The 25,536-nt window shown below is 45.1% G+C and overlaps 1 protein-coding gene across 1 annotated transcript; it reads right to left on the bottom strand.

The window, feature by feature from the left end:
• Positions 1 to 821: 821 nt before the first annotated feature.
• Positions 822 to 22,391, bottom strand: LOC119179972 (protein Tob1). The gene is made up of 4 exons (XM_037431101.2): positions 21,891 to 22,391; positions 5,288 to 5,456; positions 3,408 to 3,606; positions 822 to 2,118 (listed from the first exon to the last, which is right to left on the bottom strand). Exons 1-4 carry the CDS (start codon positions 21,898 to 21,900, stop codon positions 1,333 to 1,335), a joined length of 1,164 nt encoding a protein of 387 aa, XP_037286998.2. The 5' UTR covers positions 21,901 to 22,391; the 3' UTR covers positions 822 to 1,332.
• Between the last annotated feature and the right edge of the window lie 3,145 nt (positions 22,392 to 25,536).

Genomic DNA, 25,536 nt, shown 5'->3' with positions numbered 1-25,536 from the left:
TCTGTGGAACTAAACATGCGATGGATTGTGTGATAAACATGACACTCAGGGTATAAATTGTTGTTGCCTTGTGTATCTTTCGTGGGAACGAAGTTTTGGCAACCGCAGTAGCTAAGGACCTGCCGCTCTTTCATTAACTAACGTCACACACGTGGTCATCCTTAACAAGCAGTTTCCTAAGGGTACCCTTGCTAATGGCGCGGCTGCAACTCTAGTCAAGGTGGACAAGTTGGCCGAACGCAAGAACTACAACGCGACGAATCAAACAGACCGAACCAAACTATTTTGTACACCGTTTCCTTCTTAGGACACTCAACAAGAGATAGTTTCTTGTGTGCTACACCTGCGGCATTTGTAACATAAGGGGGCAGTTCAACGACTTTTAAAAGCTCTATACTTTTTATGGAAATATTCGTTACAACAATCTCGTAACATGCAACGCTGCAACAAGAACACAACCTTCAAACAATGCGTGTTCCGTAAAGGAATATCTTCAAGAAAAAGACTGCGCTTCATCGTTGACGCTGTAACAACTTCCATGGCAAACAGAATGCTATGCTCCTCGTCTTCCGCCAACAAGCCATTCTCTGTTTATCTCATACTAATTTCGCTTAGAAAGCTGACGCTACAGCTCACTAAAAGACTTTCTTTTTTCGAACAGTGTTATGCAACAGGTGAAAACGTCTGTACGATGACCTTCTCTTCTGAGTTCTTTTGCAGAAGCGATGATTCTGTTTTTTTTTATTTTTGCAGTTATCCAACAACTGTTAAGAAAGTACTAGTAGATGCTCAACCTCACGGAACAACCAGTCAGCATCGTGTTTACCTTCATACAGCAAGAGTGTATTTTCGCCTCCGCTGAAGGATGCCGACGATAGCAAGGCGCCAGCGCATAATACGAGTGAAACGATTGGACAATGAGAGCCCGCCCTAAAGAAATGAACTCAAATACAAGACTGTTTATATGCTCTCGAATAAAGGAGTTATTAAAACAAGGTTGCTCCTTGTGAAAGCATTGACCCTCCGAATTAGACCAAACCGGCACTGGTCGAGCAAAGCGCAAGCATTTAACCTTTAGTCAAGGGCGTCTAGAGGTCCTACTTATTTTTTGTTTTTTTTTTCTGGCGTTCCGTCTAGCTCCTCGATGGTCACATTCAAAAATAATTGTTAAATGAGCCACTGTGGCCATAGCTTCGGCTTCAATTCAGCCGAAACCTCTTAGCTGACAATGCGGGAGCTCATTCCTTTTTTTTTTTTCAACATGAGAGTGTGGGCCCTCTAGGAAATAACAAAAAGTACAAAAGAGAAAGAACAGTTGCTGCGCTGCTCCGACTAGTTGGCCAACAGCAGGTGCTGCTGGAGCGCCGCCCCGAGCTCGGCAGCCGCACCGGACACCGCCGAATGGTGGTGGTGATGCGGGTGGTGGTGGTGGTGATGATGATGTCCCTGAAACGAACCACCAGCAGCCGCAGCCAAGAACGGAGACGCCGCGAACCGCGACGCAGTCGTGGGAGGCGGCGGCGGGCAAGCAGCCGCCGCTGCCGCCGCCACCTGCGACGCCACCACCGCGGCGGCCGCATCGCCGAACGCATCAAGTGGGAGAGCAGCCGCAGCAGCCGCCGCCGATCCGTACAGATCGTGCGGCGAGATGGGGTTGCCGCTCGTCGGCACCGCCGCAGGTCCCCTGGCGACGAGTTGTTGCTGTTGATGTTGCTGCTGTTGCTGCTGCTCTCGCCTCAGGCTGAGCTCGGTGGGCGAGAGTCTCTGGGCGCGCTTGGAGCTTGTCTTGAGCTTGGTCGAGCCGAACTTTGTCTGTGCGAAGCTGGCCGTGGTGAAGGTGAGGGAGCGCGTTCCCGTGCCGTTGACGACCGGAGTGCCCGCACCGGAGTTTGTGCAGGAACCTGCAGCGGCGGCAGCCACGGCTGCCACGGCGCCCAGCGCTGGTGCCGAGGCGGCCGCCTGGGCGCCGGCTGATCCCGGAGACAGGGGCGTCATGGCGGCGCTGGGACCGAGGCCGAGGCCAGCCAATTGAGCGACCAGGGCCTCATCGGCCGAGTTGGGGCTGGTCGAGCAGCAGCGCGATTCGGAGACAGACGACTGGGGGCCACCCAGAAGCACCTACAAGGAAAGACGAGCATAATGTCAGAAATTATTTTAGGTGAGCTTAGAAGGCCTTATTGAGGAATGGCAGTGTTTCAACGTAATGTCCACATTATGCAGGAATCAGCGGGTACCATGGCAGTAAACACCAAATGAAGGCAGATCAGATTGGAGTTGGTGCCAAGGCAGTACACACGGACTAGATGAAGGCAGATTAGATTGGAAAAAGTGGAGTTGTATATAGACCATTAGGAATCAGGATGGGGTTCCTGCTAGTCATTACAGGTTCCGGTGAAAATTATTATTAGGGTAATATATGGTGTAAAAAACACCGTTTATTTCAACATGTGCGAAGAATTATAGTGGAACCAGCTTCCAGACGTTCGTGTGTGCCACTTTCGAAAGTAATCACTCACTTTGCTGGACTTGGAATTTCGTTAACATCTGGATAGATGATGCACTGTGCATACTGGAGGAAACAGAGATGTACCATTTCAAATGGGACAACGTAGTGTCATGACCACGTCTGATTCCTTCTTACTGTAATCTGTCGTTGCCATGGTTTTGCATGATCAACTAAAGGTGACAATTAAAAGGCGGCTCTGATGCATCTGGCTAACCTACTCAAAGGTCTAAAATATATCTTTGGTTTTACAATAATCCGTAATTCCAACAGACATATCCGTCATATATCATCTGGATTTCCCTCGATTAAAAACTGTGATCTCTCTACATGAACACTAATTTTTTGCCATTGAAATATAAGGATTAGCTGAAATTTCCTAACACAAAAAAACCTTGGTGTATGACGTTGTGGTGAACATTAGCCTACACTAGAAGATTTGGAAAACGAAAGCACATAGTTAAGCCTTACATAAAACACATAGGTATGCTACTTTTTTTCGGTCAGTTGCGCTCGAATTCATAATTTTCAGTGATTATCTGAATATAGCAGCCGCCGCAAATCGAACAAGATAGCAAACTGAGGCTGGTCGTATGACTTCTTTAGTAATTAAAGTCACTCGCAGTAAATGCGAACTTACGAAGAGTGCAGGCTCTATACACGGTCCGACCTTCAACTGAAAACCTTCATGAAAGAACGTTAGGTCGCGCAAATAATAATGACGCATTTGCCCTGTCTCAACGCTTCTGGTACGTCTAATCTAGCTTTCTCTGTTTCCAGTGCGCTGTCGGCATCAGTAAATGAAGTAATACCACTGAACCCACTTTCTATCAACCACAACATTGCCATAATCCATAGCACAGCCACCACACTCTTAATAGTATAACGTATACACACAACGCACCTGTGCCGCGCCTTTCTCGCCTATGCGATAGGACACTTCGCCGGGATCTATCCAGATGCTCAGGTCAGGGGGCAAGTTCTCCCGGACATCCCGCAGGTCGACTCCACTCTCCCGAGCCGCGATCTGGAACACCGGGTCCAGGGGAGGGGACGTCTTCACGCAGCGGAACGCCGAGCCCCGGTACGGCTTCTCCGGATACCTGCGTACATAGTCAACACTTTGTTCACGAATAGCGCAGACTCGTAGCCAGGAAGGAGAATACCTTAGAATTTTGACTTACCAGTCAATTGTCTAAGGTATTGAAGATTTCGCTTTTAGTTTTATGCCAGAAAACGGCAATGGAAAATTTTCCCTCGTAAGAAAACAGGGAGCGTCAGAACAAAGGGAGCGCAAGAGAACACTCGATTTAAAACCACATTCGGGCATCATCATTTGGCCCACCTATTCCTGATCTGTATGTATCGTCCCAACCTGCATGGTCTCATGCAGTTTCGGTTTCAAGGAACATGCACGCTCGTAGCGATTGCCGGGCATAAGATCCGGTTGTACGGAGTGAGGTTGGTGTGAATGTTTGCATTTATTGGCTTTCACAAGTTTTTACAAATAATAAAAAGTTGACACCGCTGCAAAATCTTCTCTTTTGTTTGTATGCTTTTCTTATTCCTTATTTCGTGAATATTGCTACGTGCACAGGCTAAGCACAGAAGGTGATTGACTTGTGTTCGTAGCACTTGCCTCCGCTCCTTCTCGCCCCTCGCTCAGCGATATTAGAAGTTGGATTACGCTCACTTATATCACTCGGTTGGCGTATCAACTACAGGAAAGATAAAGACCGCAAGTCGTGGCGGGCAGAGAACGGAACCTCCAGTCAGCTACGCCGAACAGATCAGCCATGCATTCGTGGAAGATGGCTTAATCGGGAAACACGTTTTCCGCGGCTCTGCGGTGTGCTAGCCCAAGGATTTCTAGTTCCGCGAAGGTTTTGCAGCACTTCCTAAGGGCAAGGGTGAGCGCGAGAATTCGAACCTTTTTATTTGAGCAGGTATTGATTTTTCATGAGTACATATGAGTAAACCCAGTTTTCTGCGTGCCTGACGGGACTGACATAAGTGCAGTGTAACTTGACTGATTGGAGAAGACGGCAGCCAAGCACCTGTCAGTAAAATGCGTTTTCGAAAGGCTTGAATTTGAGTTGGCTCGGCTAAGTGGTTTTAGTTCCTTTCACTTTTGGCACGTAGCTCAAATGATGTCAATTATAGGCTGCTTTGTTCTCATGGAATTCTCGTAGCCGCGGTTTAAATATTTGTAAATCTTCACTTCTAATAGTGTCACTCAAAGACACGTGATGGACTGAATGCTTTTAAAGTTACTACAGAGCATGTCGATGGAGCCAAAGTTCTGACAAGTGAACTTTTCTTCATCGAGGCAACTCTGTTGCCCTGACGAAGACAAGTCAACTTGCCGAAACACAGCTTCCATGCAGCAACGTTCTTTCTCGAAAAACTTCTGGTCGCTTCAAGCCTCTCCGTGCCTCTGAACTTCAGTCATATTCGGTATTCAAGTTCTACAAAAAAACTATGCTCGTCGTCAAACAAACGTGATTAAGTCAAATACGACGCGTTCTACTCGCGATTGTTGATAGTTTTCGTATTGGTTCGGACATTTTGAGTTGGTTTGCTTACTGTGCTCATATGTCAATTGTAAATGAACGCTGCGTGTATGAATTGAGGCTTTCACACTACGTGAAGCTGTTTCACGGTGGCTGCCATGTTGAAGTCACTGTGGCTGCCATGCTATGCTGGGGTACCCAGGGCAGAGAACTTGTCTGTGACGTCACGCGAACACTATGTATATGAGTTAATAAGCCACTGCCAACGTACCAGTGTCCCCGGAACTTTCGCCTGAGTGCCCTGTCCAGTTCCTCGGCGAACTGGTTGACCCTTCTCCTGGGCAGCTTGTTGTACAGGAAGGAGACGAGGAAGTTGAGAGCCACTTGGATCTCAACCTGCATCCTGCCGGGACCCGCGCCTGCCTCCGAGGAGTCGGCCACTGCAGGACGATAGGTGGCATATGAGGTTATCAAAAATGAGCATGTCACACGTGAAGTGCATGTGACGTGTGAACAAGCAAGTCACATGTGACATGCCACAAGTACATGCAATAAGTACAAAATATGATCCAAATATGGCAGCAGTTCAGCGGCAGGCGAAGGCTTGAATGCGCGGCTACAGTTTGTCCAAAAACATTTATCAATGTATTTCTCATTGATACTGCTTATGGAACACAATGGTTCTTCCGTGGGTTCTAACAAACTGATATGGTAGCTCTCACGCGTGTTTTTGCGATAGATAGATAGATAGATAGATAGATAGATAGATAGATAGATAGATAGATAGATAGATAGATAGATAGATAGATAGATAGATAGATAGATAGATAGATAGATAGATAGATAGATAGATAGATAGATAGATAGATAGATAGATACCAACCAACCCGGACCAACACCTTGCTTCAATAAGTATGTCCGCATCTCGTGGGTATGCGATTAGAATGATTATTATCGCACAAAACATAGCGTCGCATTTTCAGCGCAGCCTAATAAACACCAGCGTCTCTCTCTCTCTCTCTCTCTCTCTCTCTCTCTCTCTATATATATATATATATATATATATATATATATATATATATATATATATATATATATATATATATATACATATATATATAAAAGTAACGCACAACCTAACACTTACGTATTGATGTTGCTCCTTTTATATGCGTAATATTTGCCTTTTTTGTTGACAATGTTCGCAAGGGTGAACGCAGCCACCAGTTCAAGATGGCTGGGTGTTCAGCTAGTGCTTAAACTTTGGCGGGGTGGCTGAATTGTGTGACAGACAGACAGACAGACAGACAGACAGACACACAGACAGACAGACAGACAGACAGACAGACAGACAGACAGACAGACAGCTGCGTTCAAGTTTTCCAAGAAAGACTATCATCTTCTTAAAAAATGTGTGTGACGAATGCATTGTTCGTTCGTATAATTAAGCCGTGGCTGATTGCTGTCAGATATATGGCGTCGTCTAGAGATATGCTAAAAAAAATTCTAACGCTTCCAGTGCTGCAGAGCAATCAAAATGCTCCTCGGGAAAACGAAAGCATGCTCCTGCAGATGGCGCGGCGGTACTCCAGACCTGCCGGAGCGCGCGCGCGCGCCCACTGCTGACGTCAGAGAACGGCGGCGAACGCTGGGCCGCGTTGATTGGAACAATGTTGACACTAATGCAGCGCGGAATCAGCGAGGAGAGCGAGGCTCAGGCGATGCTGTGCGGCCTGACCTCCATGCGACCTTGTTCCACAGTGAGCCCGCTCGGCATCGATTTGCCCTAGTTTCGGCGGTGGGACCCGTGCCATCCGGCCACGCAGCTAAACGAAAAGAGGAAGGAGTAACTCCCTCTTTCCCACCCTTCCTTCATCTTCCTCCTTTCCTTATCACTCTTGCTGTTTAGGTAGCTTTCTGCTACTCCATCCTCGGCTTCCTCGTGTTCCCATCGTTCCCATCTGCCCCCCTTTCGTTAACTTCCTTGCAATAATTCTCTATCATTCTCTCAGGTTCGCCGTCCGCAGCGCCCTCCCCGCCATGTACTTCCGCCCACTCGTCGTCTATTACTGTTGCTGCTGCCCTTCTATTTTCTTTTTTTTTTTTTTCGTCTGCTACGCTTCCCAACGCGGTGCTGTCTCCTACTATGTGGTTTCGTCTGCAAGCGCTCGCGGATGCGTGTCGCCTAACGTTAGAGGGCCTCTTATTGGGATTCTCTGTTAGCAGCAGCGGTCCGCTCTTTGAGTGAAGCCAGCTGCGCCCGCTGCCCTTCTATCACAGAAGCTGCTATTCCGACGGCTGTGGCTATTGAAAGCGCGAATTGACGTCACAAGGAAAAAGTGCGTCCCACGTTTCTTTCCACGTCTCTTTCGTAAAATTTAAGAACGTTTCATTGTTTCAACATGCGGGAACTTAACTTTGTGCCATCGGTAAATTGTGGTAAAATAAGAGACTTTTTTTTTCGACGAGCTCGCTTCTCTGTAAAACACAGCAGACTCAATTCACTAATCAGGCAAAGGAAAGCATATAGCGGGCGTTCATTGTTGCCTTCAACGGTAGCATGGTAATTATGACATAAATTGTGGTGAACTAAAGTTCACACAAAAAAACACCCTTATCGTTGGTGTGAACCGAACCCGCGACCATGGATTCAAGCGTCACATGCTTTAACAATTCATCTACGATTGAAAGTACTGCGCCGTTCACTTCATAAGGTAGCTACGTCTGTCTGATTTCGGCGAGTTTTTAGCCAACGCCACTCGTATTCAACACGGCGAGTGTAGAACACTTTCCTGCTAGAGGGCGCCAGGGAAAGATCAGTTAGGAAAGCTGTCGTCCTGCATGTGTCCATCATCTTCTCTTCTTGTGTACACGTCTTTAAGCTGTTTCTTTTTTTTTTTCGTTTCTTAAAGGTAGGAAAAGTTGTGATGCGCCAACGTAGACCGTAAAATTTTTCCGTCGTTCTACGCGAGACTTCCATGCCCTATCAAATGACCCCGCGGTCCCGGCAAACGTCACAGTGGCGCCGAAACCAGACAGATTAAACACGATGTTATACTCGATAGATATGTGGGGTTTAACTTATCGAAACCACCATATGATTGTGAGAGACGCCGTAGTGGAGAGCTCCAGAAATTTCAACTATCTGGGGTTCTTTAACGTGCACCGAAATCTGAGCCCACAGGCCTACAGCATCATCATCATCATCATCAGCCTGACTACGTCCACTGCAGGACAAAGACCTCTCCCATGTTCCGCCAGTTAACCCGGTCCTGTGCTTGCTGCTGCCAATTTATACCCGCAAACTTCTTAATCTCATCTGCCCACCTAACCTTCTGTCTCCCCCTAATCCGCTTCCCTTCTCTGGGAATCCAGTCAGTTACCCTTAATGACCAGCGGTTATCCTGTCTACGCGCTACATGCCCTGCCCATGTCCATTTCCTCTTCTTGATTTCAGCTATGATATCCTTAACCCCCGTTTGTTCTCTAATCCATTCTGCTCTCTTCTTGTCTCTTAAGGTTACACCTACCATTTTTCTTTCCATTTCTCGCTGCGTCGTCTTCAATTTAAGCTGAACCCTCTTTGTAAGTCTCCAGGTTTCTGCTGCGTAGCTAAGTACCGGCAAGATACAGCTGTTATATACCTTCCTCTTGAGGGATAGTGGCAATCTACCTGTCATAGTTTGAGAGTGCTTGCCGAATGTGCTTCACCCCATTCTTATTCTTCTAGTTACTTCAATCTCGTGGTTCGGCTCTGCGGTTATTACCTGCCCTAAGTAGACATAGTCTTTTACAACTTCAAGTGCACTATTACCTATCTCGAAGCGCTGCTCCTTGCCGAGGTTGTTGTACATTACTTTCGTTTTCTGCAGATTAATTTTAAGACCCACCTTTCTGCTCTCCTTGTCTAACTCCGTAATCATGAGTTGCAATTCGTCCCCCGAGTTACTCAGCAACGCATTGCTGAGGCCTACAGCATTTTCGCCTAAATCAAAAATGTAGCCACCGCAGCTGGGATTCAATCCCGCGACCTGCGGGTCAGCACTACCTTAGCCCCGATACCACCACGACAGGGCAGGATGTTATACTTATAACCCCTCTGGTGTGTTCCGTATGTCATTTTAAAGATCCCATATGTTTTGGTAAGGTATAGTTCGGGAACAACGTGGCGAATATATGAAAGATATGGAAGATGTCGATATAGATTCCTGACAAAGAACATGCGGAATCAATGAAATGGCATATGCAACATTTGAATGGGAAACAGTTGAAAGCCTACGTTATGGAAACTTAGCCATCACTTGCAATCATTTACCCAGGTTTAAATATTGCCGCCCACGCTTTCTTGTTGATTATTATGCAAGTGGTCCGTTAGGCGTATAACCACCCCCTTTCGTGAACCGCGTCTTCAAGTCTGGGAACCGTCCAGATTACTTGGGAATCTTCTCGTAAGGTTAAGCGCGCCAAACGTGAACCGTTTAAATTATTGTTCGAGAGCTTACGCGAGTTCCAGCGATAAGGCTCGTTCGATGCCGAATGTATCAATGTATAAAATCAGTTTGTCGACGGCCGACGCTAGGTTCGCCGCTATCAGTTTACTGAGCTCTAGTTTAAGTTGTCGATTTCCGGGCGTAGGTTTAAAGCAAATAAAGACTTTTGTCTTGAACACACCGACTGCTGCCTTCGTCAACGTCAAGACTACATTGAGAATATCATTTAGCCCAAAATGTGCTAACACTCATAGAGTTTCCCAAGTATACACTAGAGGCAACTCTGGCGCTAGTGTCTATGGGAGCTGCAACACATCATGGCGCTTCGGCGAGCATGGGAAGTATGCGTTGTACATGGATTTGCCTAATCTTCGTACTTTACGTTCCTTCTGGCTTCGAGTGGCTTGAAGCCGCTCTGTCACGAAACAAGATTCGGCGAATGTTCGGCAGCTACGCTTCATTACTACCAACTTAAATCGGGTCATGAAGTTTAAAATGCTGTGTTCTTCCATTCGAAACGAAACCAAAACACAGCACTAAACTAAGCCACAAGTGTGTCCACCGCGCGTTGGCTCAAAGACTTGTGCGATCTACGTGAAAAAGAGGCCCGTCTTTGAGCAATGAGCTTCGCATCAGAGCTTGCTTCCACGTTTGAGCCGCTCGTCGCACATTTTATTTTTTTATTTTTTTATTTTTACGCCACATTTTATCGCGTTCGTGTCCAATGGCGCGAGACAGCTGTCCCTTTCCATTCCCTCTTTTCAGAAAGAGATACGATGCGGCCCCCGCTCACGAGAGAAACTTCCAGCAAGTGCCTCGATCCTTTTACTTAATTTTTTTTTTTGCAACTTAGAGCAAGTTTTCAGTCCTCGAAACAGAGGGTGACGTCATATTCGTTAACGAGAAGTCCTTGCGTCGTGGGTCGTTGCAAGGAACAAAAACAAAACAAAAACTCCTTTAGCGTTTCTTCACCACGCGAAATACGATATGCAGCATAATTTTACGAGAACTGACGAGATCATACGCTCTCGCGGGCACAGAGGTGCCATCTTTATTCAGGGTTTAAATGCCGCGCACTTATTTATTTATTTATTTATTTATTTATTTAAGTCATTCATTCTTCACTGATGCCAACACTTTCCTATTTTTGGCTTGAAATGGCAGTGTATATACCTAAACTCGCAGCAGAATGTTCCGCAGCATCTCACGTAACACACTAAAAAACCTATTGGTTGATTGGTTGGTTGATCGACTAACTGATTGATTGATTGATTGATTGATTGATTGATTGATTGATTGATTGATTGATTGTAGAAACGCAATGTTCCTTAGGTGGTGCAGTAACGCGATATCATTTCACTTTTAGTCTACCATAGCTCATCCTTTTCCCCTACGGCGGTACAATGGTTGCAGTGCTCAGCTGTCGACCAGAAGGTCACGGGATCGACTCCTGTCGCAGCGGCTTCGCTTCGACGAAATGGAATATTTCAGAGGTCTGTATGTTGTGCTACGTCAGGGCACGTTCAATAACATGAGATGATCGAAATTATCCACAACTCTTCTCTTCGACGTCCCTGTAATCCTGTAATCATAACATCTCTTTGGCATGTGAATACTCATCATTTTAAAATTATTATTATTATTATTATTATTAGTAGTAGTAGTAGTAGTAGTAGTCGTAGTAATCATCATGATTATTGGTCCCCCTCAAAAATTAAGACAAATTGCACCGTTCGCGCAGTTAATCTCTTTGTTCCTGTTGATTGGCCTTGTTTCCTGTCGTTTGGTTCACACTGCTAGTTTTTTGACACATTGTGTCTGGTTGGTACGAACCCCCCACCTTCACACATGCTCCGTAACAAGCGACACGCCTCTGCCACCCCGCACTGACACACACACATCGATGTAATCAATCTATACGCCGCTTAACCACCCAGGTATGCGGCGGAATTAAGTGAAGCCTACATATGTGCAAGTCACGGTTGACGGGAATATAGAAACAACAAATGAAGAGAGAATGCAGATGTGAGAGTCGCGTGCCCTCCGCGTTAAAAAAAAAGAGGGAAGAAAGATGGCGGGCAGCTGCTGCCTGCGTGCAAACAGCTGTCTTCTATGAAGCGCTCACTTGTTTCTCTAAGGAACTAAGAAAGCTCCGCTCAGCTGTACCAAGACGCTCTTTCAGCTCCCCCGCCTACCGTCAAGAGAATACGTGTTCAACTGAATTCGCTGTACTGAAAACAAAAGAATAAAAATACACCTCATATTACCTTGCACTTCTCTAATTGTGTATATATGTCGTAAACAACAAGAAGACGACAGCTGACAACAGAACTTTGATGGAAACCGACAGTTGCCGGCTTTCTCTAGGCTTGGGTCAAACAACGAAACCAGTCCTCAAGACTCCCTAACTTCATTAATAAACAGGATTTTGGTACCTTCAACAACTGCGTCCTCTCAACAATTTAATGACACATACTGTAAGAACTGTATAAAGTACTTCTTTCAGTCTAGTTCTAAAATACCTTGAACAATTCCGTACACGGAATGGTCTGCCTTTCATTGATTTATTGTTTGTTTGTTTGTTTGTTTGTTTGTTTGTTTGTTTGTTTGTTTGTTTGTTTGTTTGTTTGTTTGTTTGTTTGTCTGCAACAACTATGGCCAACCTAACTAAGAAAAAATGAGATTTCGGACACCGTTAAATGATGTGCAGATTCCTTATTGTAACTTGTATGGTACTCTCAAAAGTACTAAAAATCAATGCGTTAATGTTAGTATTGCACTGATCTATTAGGTTCTGAGCTTTAGCAAACTTGCACTACAAAGCGTAAAGATAGCACACAAATATCGTATATTCGAAGGTTTGTAAAAGACAGTTATTGTAGAAGTCTCAGGACAGCGTACAAACTTACAGCAGTCGCTGTGAATCCGGCAAAGTCTACAGAAAAGCTTCCGGGGTTCTTTTTTCACAGTTTTTATATTCCTGTAATAGGCAGCCCGCAAATTTACGCCTGCCATATCTCCACCAGTGAGTAATATATTTCTAGGTACACTGAGCACACCTAAGTAAAATTAAATTCGACGTCTTGACGGCTTAAGAACACTTATGTCAATCTCACAGCGTCAATATCTCGAAGTGGTTTGGGATTTTTCTGAACATTGATGCCATTTTGGAGATTACATAAAATAAATGCCAAGAAAGCTTTTGTCAGTAAATGGTTGTTTCTAAAATAAGTAAGAAGTGTAATACGACAAATAAACCCTCAATGTTTGGTAAAAAGTGAAAGCAGTGCAAACTAGAAGCGACGGACGAACCAAAGTAAAAGATACGAACGCTATCGGCTCTCACTACATCGCACACTGTCCGCGTTCGTCCTGTCGGTTATTTCTTCGTTCATTTCTTGTAGTTTGCGCTGTTTTTTTGCCTTTTTACCATGTTTGACATACTAGTCGTACGAAACACACTTCTAGAACCTCCAATACTGTTTGCAAGTTTTGCACACATCTGCAGACAGTGGAAAGCTGTACGATGCCTTTTCTGTGATCTATCTTTCTATCTATCTATCTATCTATCTATCTATCTATCTATCTATCTATCTATCCATCTATCTATCTATCGTTCTATCGTTCTATCTATCTATCGTTCTATCATTCTATCGTTCTATTGTTCTATCGTTGTATCTATCTATATATCTATCTATTTATCTATCCATCTAACTATCTATCTATCTATCAATATATCCATCTATTTATCTATCGTTCTATCGTTCTATCATTCTATCTTTCTATCGTTCTTTCTGTCTATCTATCTATCTATCTATCTATCTATCTATCTATCTATCTATTACACAGTAAGGTTTAACCCGACCGTCCCCGAGTGGGCCGAGTCAGGTGACGTCGAGTTAACTCGCGCCTGTTGTGGACAAAGTAAAGTTGTTTCGCTCACAATGCAGGCCCTACAAGAGCCCAGACGCAGGGTAGGCAAAATTAGGAACACCTCCACCAGAGCCCTCGCGAAGCATTATGTAAGGGTGACTAACATCAATACGCTAAAAAATAAAGATCAAAATGCATATGACCATTAACAAAATAAAACAACGGTGTGGACTGGGACATGACACCAGAACTGTACATAGACAACGCAAGTAAACGCCTAGCGTTACCAAAATAACTAAAGCAAGTGTAGTAGGCGACTAGCAGCCGTCTTGCTTGCCTGCGATATCGAAAAGGAGTCTACTTAATGTCTGCACGCAGGCCTTACTATTTTCGTTTTTTTACAATGGCGCAGCAGCTGAGGTTGTACACACATAAAGGACGGATAACACTGTAACAGGGCCCTTACTTGTCACCGCTAAATCAACAGCTACGTTTGGACTTATCTTGCAAAGCTGTGCTGTGAGAATGGGCTAAGGATGTGTACGAGTTTATGGGCGTGTTCAATAGCCCCATGTTGAGCTGTTAACGATGGTTTTTTTTTTTTCGTCAGTGGTTTAACCAACAGCGCTGGTGAATCCCCAGTTGGCAAATTCAACAGAATGTGACGGCCGAAAACTCTGATGGCCTTTAATATTTCGGGACTTGACAAGCTGTTGCTACCCTGCAATCCACAGCAAGGCTCTGTTGTAGCTTTTATGTGTCAACAGGCCCTTTTGTAGTATGGTATATGATATGGAGAACTATACCATGCTACAAAAGGGCCTGTTGACACAAAAAAAGCTGCGCTACAACCAATTTCTCGCTTAACTTCAGGGACATTTCTGTGGGTGAAAATTCGGTGCCTGTTGCAGTACGTGCACCCTCTATCGTAACAGCTTAACGCGACGGAATTCTATTCTGTTGTCCCGGCAAGCATATATGCGTTGCACCATAGGAACGTTTATCGCTCTCCAGGAAAACGTTTTGTAGCAGGCAATTCTGCTGTTTTCACGGCGTGTTTGGTCATCGTTGTCGTCAGTGCATTCCACGTTGGAAGACCTCAATTTCACGTCAAGACATACAAAGGCAGTCATATATTCGTAGAGCAGCCTAAGATGGCGACGTCTATGAATGAATTGACGAAAGAACTTCATTAATGCCCAATAGGTCGCGTTAGTGTACTAGCCCAAAGCAGGCCGCTCCCACGTTGGGACCGAAAGAACTAGCCTTTCAGGCACTTCGGACACCCGTAGACTGCCCATAATTGCTCTTCTAATATGAAACGGCGTAGAGCTACGCCCCACCGTTCTGTGGCATTTTCCTCGTCGCCGTATTTTTTTTTTTTTTTTCGCGTGGGGCAGCGCTATATAGAGCATATATCAGCGAGATCTACGTTGTCGTGGCATTTATCGCATGTGATGGGAAAAGAGAACACCGCATAAATCTTGCTAGTTAACAGCAGGTTCGGGTCTACGAATCGAAAATAATATTGTGTATGCTTTATACAATAGCTCCGCGTGGCCACCTGATACCGAGCCGTGCGGACAACGGCGTGTGGTGGTGTCAGCGGGGCGTTTTCACTCGCGTATTTATAGCGGCCGAGGGGGCCGTGCCGCATAGCACTTCGCTCGACACGACACCGAGAGATAGAGAGAGAGAAACAGAACGCCGAGAGGAGGAGAGACAGGCCCGGGATCTCTTTCGTGATCGCTCGCGTTCCGAGCCTGGGGACGTGGCATGCGAGCCGCGGTGTGACGCAGGCGATGTTCGCGCTTGGCACGGAGCTCTCGCACGATTACGCCTACTGAACGCCTGCCTACTGCGGCGTTGCGGTCAAGGACGAATCGATGGAATGCTACCCTTCTTCCCTCCCTTCCTCCTTCCTTCACTCGTCTCAGTTGCCAAGTCAGGTTAGGTTTAAGGGAAAGGAAAACTGGGCCACCAACTAGTGTTTAAAAACAGAGGGATGACGACGCGTCGGTTTAGGTCAGCGCACGTTTCAAAGCGTAAACAGCCTTCTTGCTGTGGACTTCTGCCAGTTTTAACTCTGATGTTAATACGTGAAACTCTAAACTCACCTTGACGATAATAATATTAATAATAATAATAATAATAATAATAATAATATTATTATTATTATTATTATTATTATTATTATTATTATTATTATTATTATTATTATTATTATTATTATTATTATTATTATTATTATTATTATTATTATTATTATCTCGAGTTTTACGCCCCGAAAGCACGATACGGTTATGAGGGACGTCCTAGTGGTGGCTTTCAGAAATTTTGACCATCTGGAGTTCTTTGACATGCACTGACGTCACAGAGTACGCAGGCCTCCACCACTTCACCTTCATCGAAGTTCGGCTAAACGAAACTCCGAACAAATACCGGTTGCTTTATCCTGTGTTCATTTTGGGCGGGTCGTCGCTTGGAGCTAACGCCTCATCTCAGGTCGGTTTTTAAACAGTAAAGTCTTTCGCGCACGCGTAAATGATATAACCAAAACCTTTGTGTTTTCTTCTTATTAATATTGAAATAGAAAATAAACGAAGGAGTTGTCATCGTTACTTGGCGCTGGATAACACTTTCCACTTGATTGTTAAAAATAAAGAGCAGGAAAAAATAGCATCTATACATATATACAGTTCTACATAGGTGAGTGCAATAATTCTATGGGAGAACAAAAACGTAGTCCCCACGCTCACTTTTAACTATAGTCCGCTCAGTAGTGGTCACAAATCTTTGTTTCTTCGAAAAAGCGTCGCAGCACATTCATTGCTTTGTCACTTGTTTTAGATGGCCATGGGCCTAGTATTTTTGCCAACGTGAATTTCCGCTCGGAATCAAGCGTGTGGAGTGCCTATTCGAGTCGCCATCGGTGTGGGTCGTGTTTCGGACAGTCGAGCAGGAGGTGATAGATGTCCTCGTCGTCGTAGCTGCATAAACATGCTGACGATGTTGCACGCTGAATACGAAGTAGGAAGTGCTTTGTGTAAGCAGTTGCGAGTCTTAGGCGATGTATGAGAGTGTCGATACGCCTTGGGAGATAAGTATTTAATTGGCCCCTAAGACTAGAATAAACAGCATAAGGGACCTATTCTTTTGTTTTGTCTGTGAACCAGATAGACAGGCATAATTCACATTTTGTTGTTCTTAAAATGATTTTTTCGTAACGCGGTCATTTGGAAAGTAAACGCGTGCTCTTAAGCAAGCATGATCGCTGGAGCAATACCGGCAAACTGCGCCAACAACAAAATTCGCAACCGGAGAAGCAGCAATAAAGACTTCAACGAAATGCGAAACGTAAGACACAAAACAAGATCAATGAACGCGTCTGTGACAGCCGAGGCTAAAGTGTACGGAGTAAATAATGGCGGGTAATATGTTGTCGGTGGAGTCGGTATTACGGAGCATAAGAGGGTAATATAAATAGTATATAACAGTCGGTATTCCAAGTAAAACCTCGTTCAACGCTAGGTGATTGAAGCATGTATGCCCCATGTCTAGAAAGAGGACAGTGACGTATTTTTCTTTGTACTTGCGTTTTCTGCCAAGGGCACGACCACTATGCATCAATCCCTGATGGTGAATCAACTCAAAACGTGGATTGTCTGCAGGTACCAACACTAGGCTGAGCGTCCCTGGCGTCTGTAGTCTAGTTTAGTTTTGGGGGCGAAGCTCCTCTTAGTCTAACCTTGTCACTGGTCACGCGTAACCGAATGAAGAAGATACGAGAAAAAAAAGGCAAAACGAATTGATGTCCATTTCTCGTCTCATTTACTAGATGGCGTTACTCTGCTGCTACTCTCCGAAGTGCCGCTACTCTCCGATCGGCTGCTGCGCGCGCTTTGCCTGAGTGCGCGGAGAACGAGCCCCTTTCTCAGTCTCATCGATAGTCGCCATACGTGGCACTTCGTTGGTGGGGCATGGACGAAGCAGAGCAGCGGGTGCGTTGAAGACGCTTGCGCTCGGCTTCCTTGACTCGCGTCTTGTCGGTGTCACCCGCGCGCCGTCTGCATTGTCGAACGCGATCGAACGCATGGACGCATGCACGGACGGACGGACACACGGACACGTTGACAGACGGACGCTTGGCCCCAGCCATCATCATTCCCTAGGTGGATATGGTGTGATTTTTTGTTCTTTCTAGAATGATATAATGCATGATATAATACATGAACGATTTTCACTTTTTGTGCTTCAAGTCTTTACTCTTGCTATTCCCTTTTTCCTTTCATTCTTTATTTCAGTGATTGTTTTAGTGGCAGAATTCCGCTCGTGAAGCTTAGCCTGTATTATGTATTTAGGTTATTGACTTCATTCAACACTTCCTGCATGATGAAAACATTTTCCACTTTGGTAAAAACACTGTATTATGTGAATTTCTATTATTAAATTCTTTTGTATGCTGTTTTTTACTTGCACTGCTGTACTGCATTATGTTGCTTGCTACGTACTGCTTGCTGTCTGTCAAATCCTATGGTCAGTGGACGCTTTCAAGGCCATTTTAGAGGCTTTTTGTCCCCTGCTCACAACATCACTGTACGCTGTATTTTGATGTTGAAAATAAACTGAAATTGAAAGTGAAGAGTGCCACCAGTGCTTTGCACCATTGTGAAAGTTCACTTAGCCGTACAATTGACAACTTTCGTCATGACTGACAAAATAGATAAGAGCCTTCAATGTTTCGAATTTTACCCTGCTCGAAAGGCGAGCATGTAAAAAAGTTCAGTAAGCGTCTCGCTTCGTCGAAGAGAGCACGCAGGTAGATATTCAAATGGAATTACTCAGCTTTTGTCTTCTTCTTGCTTCAAAACTCAAAGGATTTCTTTAAGGAGCACTGTCTTTGTTTACACTGAATTAAGGTTTAGGAGTACTTAATCTTGTTTATTTGTATGAAGTTACTTTCAAGCACAACATAAAACAAAGCATATCCTGAGTTCTTGCGTTTGCTTTGTGCTCCAACGTTGCCGAGCAGACTTTCTAGTACCCCACCTTTAAAAAGGCGTGAGAAAACAAACTCGATCACGGAACGCTAACAAAGACAAAACTAAAGCGACGCTCTCTTTCTGATAGTTTAATATAGCTAGTGACCATACCTCATGTTTATCAGGTTCGTGCCATCCCTTTATCAGCAAAGCAGTATCTCAAGGAGAAGTGAATATTGTAGAGGTAGGCTACCTTCGTGTCTGTATTTAATCAACATGTTGTTCGCAGCAAACAAACTTCCAAATAGATAAATAAATGAGAAGAAACATCGCATTTCAGTGATCCAGGTTTCAATTGGCAGTTACTCGATTACCATTAACACGACTAGAAACACCGAAGATAAGAAAAGTGTGCCCGTTGTAAGATAAGCCGCCGCGCGCACACATTTCATGACTTTTTTTATTGCTTAATGCCCCCGAACACAGTTTGATGGAGCACGCTGCTAAAACATTTCTTCACAAAAAAGCATCCTATGACAAAGATAAGAGCAAGATGAATGAGATAAGATAGTGTTCTCGCAGACTTTCTTAGGTTAGGCTGACTTATTGCTCCGATTTCTAAAACACAGGCTCCAGAACCATGCCCTGATACTGTTTACTAGTAACCAAGCACATGGCGAGAGATAAGATTAATATGCCTATTGATAAGACAAACCTTTCTTCTACCTGACTCTCCTAAGTGTATCATGTTTTTGCTCTAACGTCCAAAAACAGCCCTGAAGAGCGCACTAATAAAGTTTCTAATCCCATAAGAGCACCTAGATTAACACAATAAGAGCGATATAGATAATATGAATTGTTCTCCCTCTCTTTCTTTTTTCTGTTCATAAAAAGTTTCTAAACATACGCTGCATAATAACATCAAATGATCAGTCATCGGCTGTAAGTGCCGCGTGGCCATTAAACTTTAGTCGTCGATCGTAAGTGGTGCCCCTCACGAGTAAGATAATTTATTTTCCATTTATATTTATTTACTTTTGCGAGTTATCCTGCTTATGCATCGTTACAGATGTACGCTCCCACAGTACAGCTTCATACATCGAGTCACGACGAAATCAAATCACGCACAAGCATTCAGAGGCATTCAGATTAGATAACGGACGGATAAATTAGATAAAAGTGTCTCCTTTCCTTCACTCATATATCTGCTTTCTGGGACACTCTCAAAACACGGAGAGGAAAAGGGCACTGTTAAGGTAACTAGTCTCCCAGCACCCTCCAGATACGGAGAGATAAGATAAGGGTAAGAGGAGTGAGGTAGTGACGTGAAAGCTCTCTGCCTTTTTATGTTCACGTCCGTCTCAAATGTTCCAAAAACACAGACAGTCGAACGCAAACATACTGTTTAATACACTCAAACAAACGTTAAAGAACTGTAATGAATACCGCTTTAGGCTCGTATGTTTACTTAACTTTAGATCCTTCACAGCACTGACAGCCCCTTGCCTAAGTACTAGACCATCACGTGCACGAGCATCAGGAGAGACTGGGATAAGATAAGGTTTAGATGAGTGCACATAAGATAGTGCGTTATAATAGCATGCTCTCTTCCTTCCTATGTTCACGAACAGACAGAAAAGAACGCAAGCATGATTGCGTGCGCACAAGCACGAGCATCGGCAAACACAGAAGTAGATGGTAGGCGGACGCGATTGAAATAGTGCCGCATTAGCTCGCTCCTTTTTCTCATAAGCTTAATTCTTGGTAGAACCCCCATTATCACTTACAACGGCAAGAGCATAATGATGAATTATCACCACGAACACTACCACCCAGTGAAATCTAAATAAGGTAGGCGTTAGATGGACGAGATGAAGATAAATTGCTATACTAGCCGGCTTCCTTTCTTCATATGTTTACTCATTTATAAAACACTTTTATGCTCCGGGTGCACAATTCCAGAGTATCACCGAGTAAATGAGCATTCGTAGAAACCGAGATAAGATAAGCATTAGACAGGTGCAATTAGGATAACTCATTATACGGGCTTGCTTCTTTACTTCGTATGTTTATTTTTTTTCCATAGCGTTCCCGAGCACTGCGACACAAGGACCCTAATGCCTGAGCGTATCACCCTGCACACGAGCGTCCACTCGCTCCAAGGTAAGAAACAGATAAGATAAGCGTTTGACGGATGTGATTCCGATAACGCGTTACATTGGCTTGCTACCTTCCTTCCTTCCCATGTTTACTTTTTTCCAAAGAGACCTCAAGCACCTGGAGCACCTGGAGCTATTACCGCGCACACGAGGATCCGGTGAGTCCGAGATAAGATAAGCGTTAGACGGATGCCGTCGCGATAAGGTGTTGTAATAGTTAGCTCCCTTTCTTCTTATGTTTACTTCTTACTGGAACCATCCCAAGCGCCGGGAGCAGCGGGATCATAATGCCAATGTACCTCAATGTACTCGAGTATCCGGAGAGATAAGATAAGTGTTAGACGGGATACGATTAAGATAAAGTGCAGTATCGTCTCGCTCCCTTTTTCACCTGTGTTTACTTCCTTCTAGAACGTTCACCAGCACAGGGAGTATAATGCCAAAGTATCACCACGCGCACTAGCAAGTGGAGAGGCGGATGAGATAAGGAGCGAGAGGTATAAAGCGCCGCCCTGGTTTATTTCGCTCTTATCGCATTCGCTTTATTCTCGGGTGTTCCAAACTGGGTCCGAACTGTACCGCCGGCGCCGGGCTCTGTTTTTATCCCGGCGACAGCCATTGGAGGAGCGTGGAGATCGATCGCTCTATATGTGGGCGAGGATTCGAGCCAGCGAGCCGAGCATAATAAGAAAAACGATAAGGGCAAAGAGAGTGGACGCCCACCGTCGTGCGTCTCCAGATTTTCAAGGTCCCCTCGCCACAGGGGACTACATCGGCTTTCGCCTAGGAAAACACTATCAAAAAAACTATAATCAGCTCGATCGTTGTGGATTGCTTATTTGTGTAAGCCGTAAATGACTAGTTCATTACCACTCAATTACCCACTTCGTGTAAGTGCAAACGAAACAGTGTAATTCAGTAAGGGCTGTCGACAGACTATCAATGTAAGTGTCCCTTGTCCATAAAAGAAGTCATTAGCTGCGTTATCAGTTGGCGAAGGCATCCGCAATGATTACGAAGTCGCAGTTGTTTGTTTTCTACCTCTGGCCACTTCTCCAAGGAGCCGTTGTCAAGGATACACAAAACAACGTTAGGCCTAATTCTTGACGCAATCCGGAACACCAACACGCTATCTCAGCGATAAGCCAGAGCCGTTAACCGAAAGCGGAGAGGGAAAAAGAATTCAAGGTCACTACCTTACTTCAAGTAAAAATCCGCGAAGAGGTTTCGAGCGGGTCGCGAAGTGGTTGGGAGAAGGGGTGGTGTTATTATTGAAGTCAATAGCGATTGTTTACCAACACCGATAGCAGAACGAGTGCTTGGCAGATAAAGGAGACGCGCGAGTCTTTCAAAAAAGACCACAGACTCACCGGAATGCATCCAAAGAACGAAGTGTGAGGCGACAGGCGGCTAGTAGAGGCTTGCCTGGCAGAGGTTGCAGAGGAAACACAGCTGGCAGTCGGCGGCGGTGATCAGAACTTGGCCTTTGAGCAGAGACGAAGAAGGCGTTTTCGAAGAACCCGACTATATAGATATACAAAAACTGGCTTTAAACACGAGTAGACAAATGAATGACTTCTTCTTGACTGATGCACCGTGAAAAAGAGATGAGACGAAGCGAAACGGTAACGGAGTCCTCTCTACGGGATGAAGAATACAAAAACACGAACTGGCAGCTGAAACACCGTTGACAAAACAAGTAATAAAACACGGCTAGTGGCCGGAGTACAAAATAGAGAGGTCTGGGCAGCAGTCGGGGTGTCGTCCTTTTGAGGGGGATTTTTAGCGAGTCCTTTTCCCCAGGCTTCGACGATGGGGTATCGGGCGCCAGCTAGCCCCGCGCGCTAGCTTGCACCGCCGGCGTAGAGCCGTTTAGCCCGGCGCTGAAAAGCGCGCAGCCGCGGGCCAGGGCTTTATACGGTCCGAGGGCGCCCGCCTCCGACGATGTATCCCTCCGCGCTCCGAAGAGAGGCGCGCGCGTGTCGCAAAGTAGTCCGCACTTGTTTCTTTCGAGAGCAAACTGACTCAAAATTGCAGGGTACCTGGAACGCCGCAGGCGTTCAATTAGCTGTAACGCAGGATAAAATAGGGTTCTGATCAGTGTTAGGGGCCCTGTAGTGTGGGTTGAGAGACGAGTAAATACGCTACGTGGGTACAGAGTCCATGGAAAAAAGATGGAAGTTTTGCGGAAATGAGGAACAAGGTCGACCTTTAACGAGAGAGAAGGGAATCAGAGAAATCACCGATGAAGGACTGGGCCTCAGTAAATATTGCAGTAATCTATCTAAACTTGTAAGAGCCATCAAAAGTGAACTCATGTACCGCGTACGCGATAACGAAACATATGGACATTTTTATTTACAGCAGTGTCGTCTGCTCGCGCAGTTCTCCGCACAAAATCGTCTGCTATGTTTTTGTATCCCTCCGCGATGGAGCCAGGAAACAAAATAGTTCGTGCGCTTGTTTGTCGACCGTTAGCGTCGTCCCATCCTCTCTGTTTTCCTCGATTTCTCTCTCTCTCTCTCGCACTTTCAAGTCTCTTTCGTCTCTTGAACCAACGATGGCAGCAGCTCTGAGGCACGATTCGGAACTCTCGTCTCAAGCGTTGCGAGAAGCCTGGCTCGCCTCCACTCCTTTGCCAGAGAACAGCTGTTGGCTGGCATTCGGCCCGCCAAGAACGCCTGACGCGCGCGCGCGCGCGTGCGAACGACATTTTTATTTTGCGCAGGGCGGCCTGACACGTACACCTCGAAGGAACGCTGCAGCGTGACATTTGTGGTTTGCGTGCTTTCATTCTTGCGAGCTCATAACCACCGCTTGTACTTTTACGGAGCCTTAAGCCTACTGCTTGCGTGGACCTCCTCTGTTGGCATGCCGTCGTACAGCGTCCTTATACCTAACGAGCCGACGTCCTTCTGTCACATATTGCGGAGCCGTGACGTCATAGAGCTGTCATTGTCAGGTGGCTCAACATATCGTGCAGCAGCCACCCGTTATCATCTATTAGCAAAGCGAGCCGAAAGCCTCCATCTCTCTAAGCACGAATGCTGGTTAGATAAAGATGATGACAAAAAGAAAAATGCGTCAGTGGAGCTCGTGGTGTGCTCCTCCTTCTCTTCCTCCTCCTCTACTTAACTCCCCTTTCTATTCCCATCTCTGTACTATACCCACAAGAGACTGTCCAATCCCTTACACTCTCTCCTCTATTCTTCCCCACAGCCTCACATCAACACACCTCACCCATTTGCTATACTATACTAAGCATGGATAAATGCTAGGAATCGTTTCGTACATACCCACTATCTTTAGCGAGTTCTCACCCAGAATTGTGCGGACTATCTCATGGTTTTGTAAAATTTAACACCTCCGCTGTTGATAGGTACGTGAGTGGGCAGGTGCCACCCATATTGGCACTTTCTCACCTAGCGAAATTGGTCATGAATCTGGAATATGTGAGCACGATTTCCCCGCCGTAAGCCCCTATGGGCATAGGCGTGCGAAGGGTCCCGAATTAGAAGAGAGGGGGAAGGGGGCTGCTGGTAAATCTTTACCGCAGCGCCGCCTCACCCCACGCTCAAATGCGAGGAAGTAAAAAGAAGGAGTGCCTGCCCTCCCTCCTTTCCTTAGCGCAACGCAGCTGTCGCGCATAATGATGATATTGTTTATTCATGAAACATTCAGGATATTGTTATTCATGAAATCGCACGTTACAAAACGAAGGACGAACGAGAAAGGGAGTGCACAGGACATGTAATTCATTCGCGATTGCTGTCCGCTCCAAGAAACACTCACTATATATATATATATATATATATATATATATATATATATATATATATATATATATATATATATATATATATATATATATATATATATATATAAGGGAAAGAAGTGTATACCTAAGGGCTCGTTTTTCCGTGTTTTAACACAATATTAATGAGATATAACAGACAGTAATGCCAAGGAATGTACAGGGGAAGTTATTAGAACCAATGGAATGTAAATAAGAAGAAAGAAGAAAGAAAAGTGGATGAAAAAATTACCAACTGTGAGCAGGAATCGAACCTACGAACTTCCCCTGTACATTCCTTGGCATTACTGTCTGTTATATCTCATATATATATATATATATATATATATATATATATATATATATATATATATATATATATATATATAATGAAGTCTTGGTTTGGAAGACCTTTATTAGTCCCGAGGAACCGGCAGCCGACAGCGGAGATGCACGAACCAAGATGATGATGATACGTGACAACGATGAGGATGCATGAGCAATACATGATAATGATGATAATGTGCAGATGAAGAGGATTGGTGTACTAAATGCCCACACTGATTCCCCCCACGTGAAAGCGGCCAGCCTGGCCGCGGCAAGTCAAGGGGACAAAGAACGTCGCATGAAGGGCTTCATACGAGAGACATGGACGACTTCAGTAGTTCGATAACGGCGATCTGCTGGGGCTACAAGTGGCGTCACGCAATAATTCACTGGTGAAGTTTCTTCAAGAACTGTGTATGGCCCGATAAATCGTGGCTGGAACTTGTCGCACAAACCATGTGTGGAATAGGCCTCAAAAGGAGCACTTCGTCTCCAGGTTGAAAGGATACAGCACGATGCGATTCATCATAAACCAGCTTTCTGTCTTGCTGTCGGGCTTCAGTGTTTATACGAGCACGTTGGCGGCTCTCTGCGAGCCACAAAACGTATTCCTCTGAAGAGGATGGAGATGAATCCGCATAGCAGGTGAAGAAAGAGACGTCCAGCATAGAAGTAGGGGAGCGTCCATAAACTAGGTAAAATGGTGAGTAGCCGGTTGTCCGCTGAATAGCCGTATTGTAGGCAAAAGTGACGAATGGTAGAACTACATCCCAGTTCTTGTGGTCTGGTTGAATGTAGTCGGCGATCATGTCAGCAAGAGTGCGGTGGAATCGCTCAGTGAGGCCGTTAGTTTGGGGATGATAACTAGAGGCAGTCTTGTGAGTTGTGCCAGAGGC

Source organism: Rhipicephalus microplus, chromosome 7, assembly GCF_043290135.1.
Source record: "Rhipicephalus microplus isolate Deutch F79 chromosome 7, USDA_Rmic, whole genome shotgun sequence".
NCBI lineage: Eukaryota > Metazoa > Arthropoda > Arachnida > Ixodida > Ixodidae > Rhipicephalus > Rhipicephalus microplus.
This window is presented reverse-complemented; position numbering and strand designations above follow the sequence as displayed.

Bases quoted from the DNA above. Each gene is read 5' to 3' on its own strand.
- LOC119179972 (XM_037431101.2), bottom strand. The intron at 3,607-5,287 runs GTACGTTGGCAG...CTATGTACGCAG, and splicing joins CGAAAGTTCCGGGGACACTG to GTATCCGGAGAAGCCGTACC. The intron at 2,119-3,407 runs GTGCGTTGTGTG...CTTTCCTTGTAG, and splicing joins GCGAGAAAGGCGCGGCACAG to GTGCTTCTGGGTGGCCCCCA.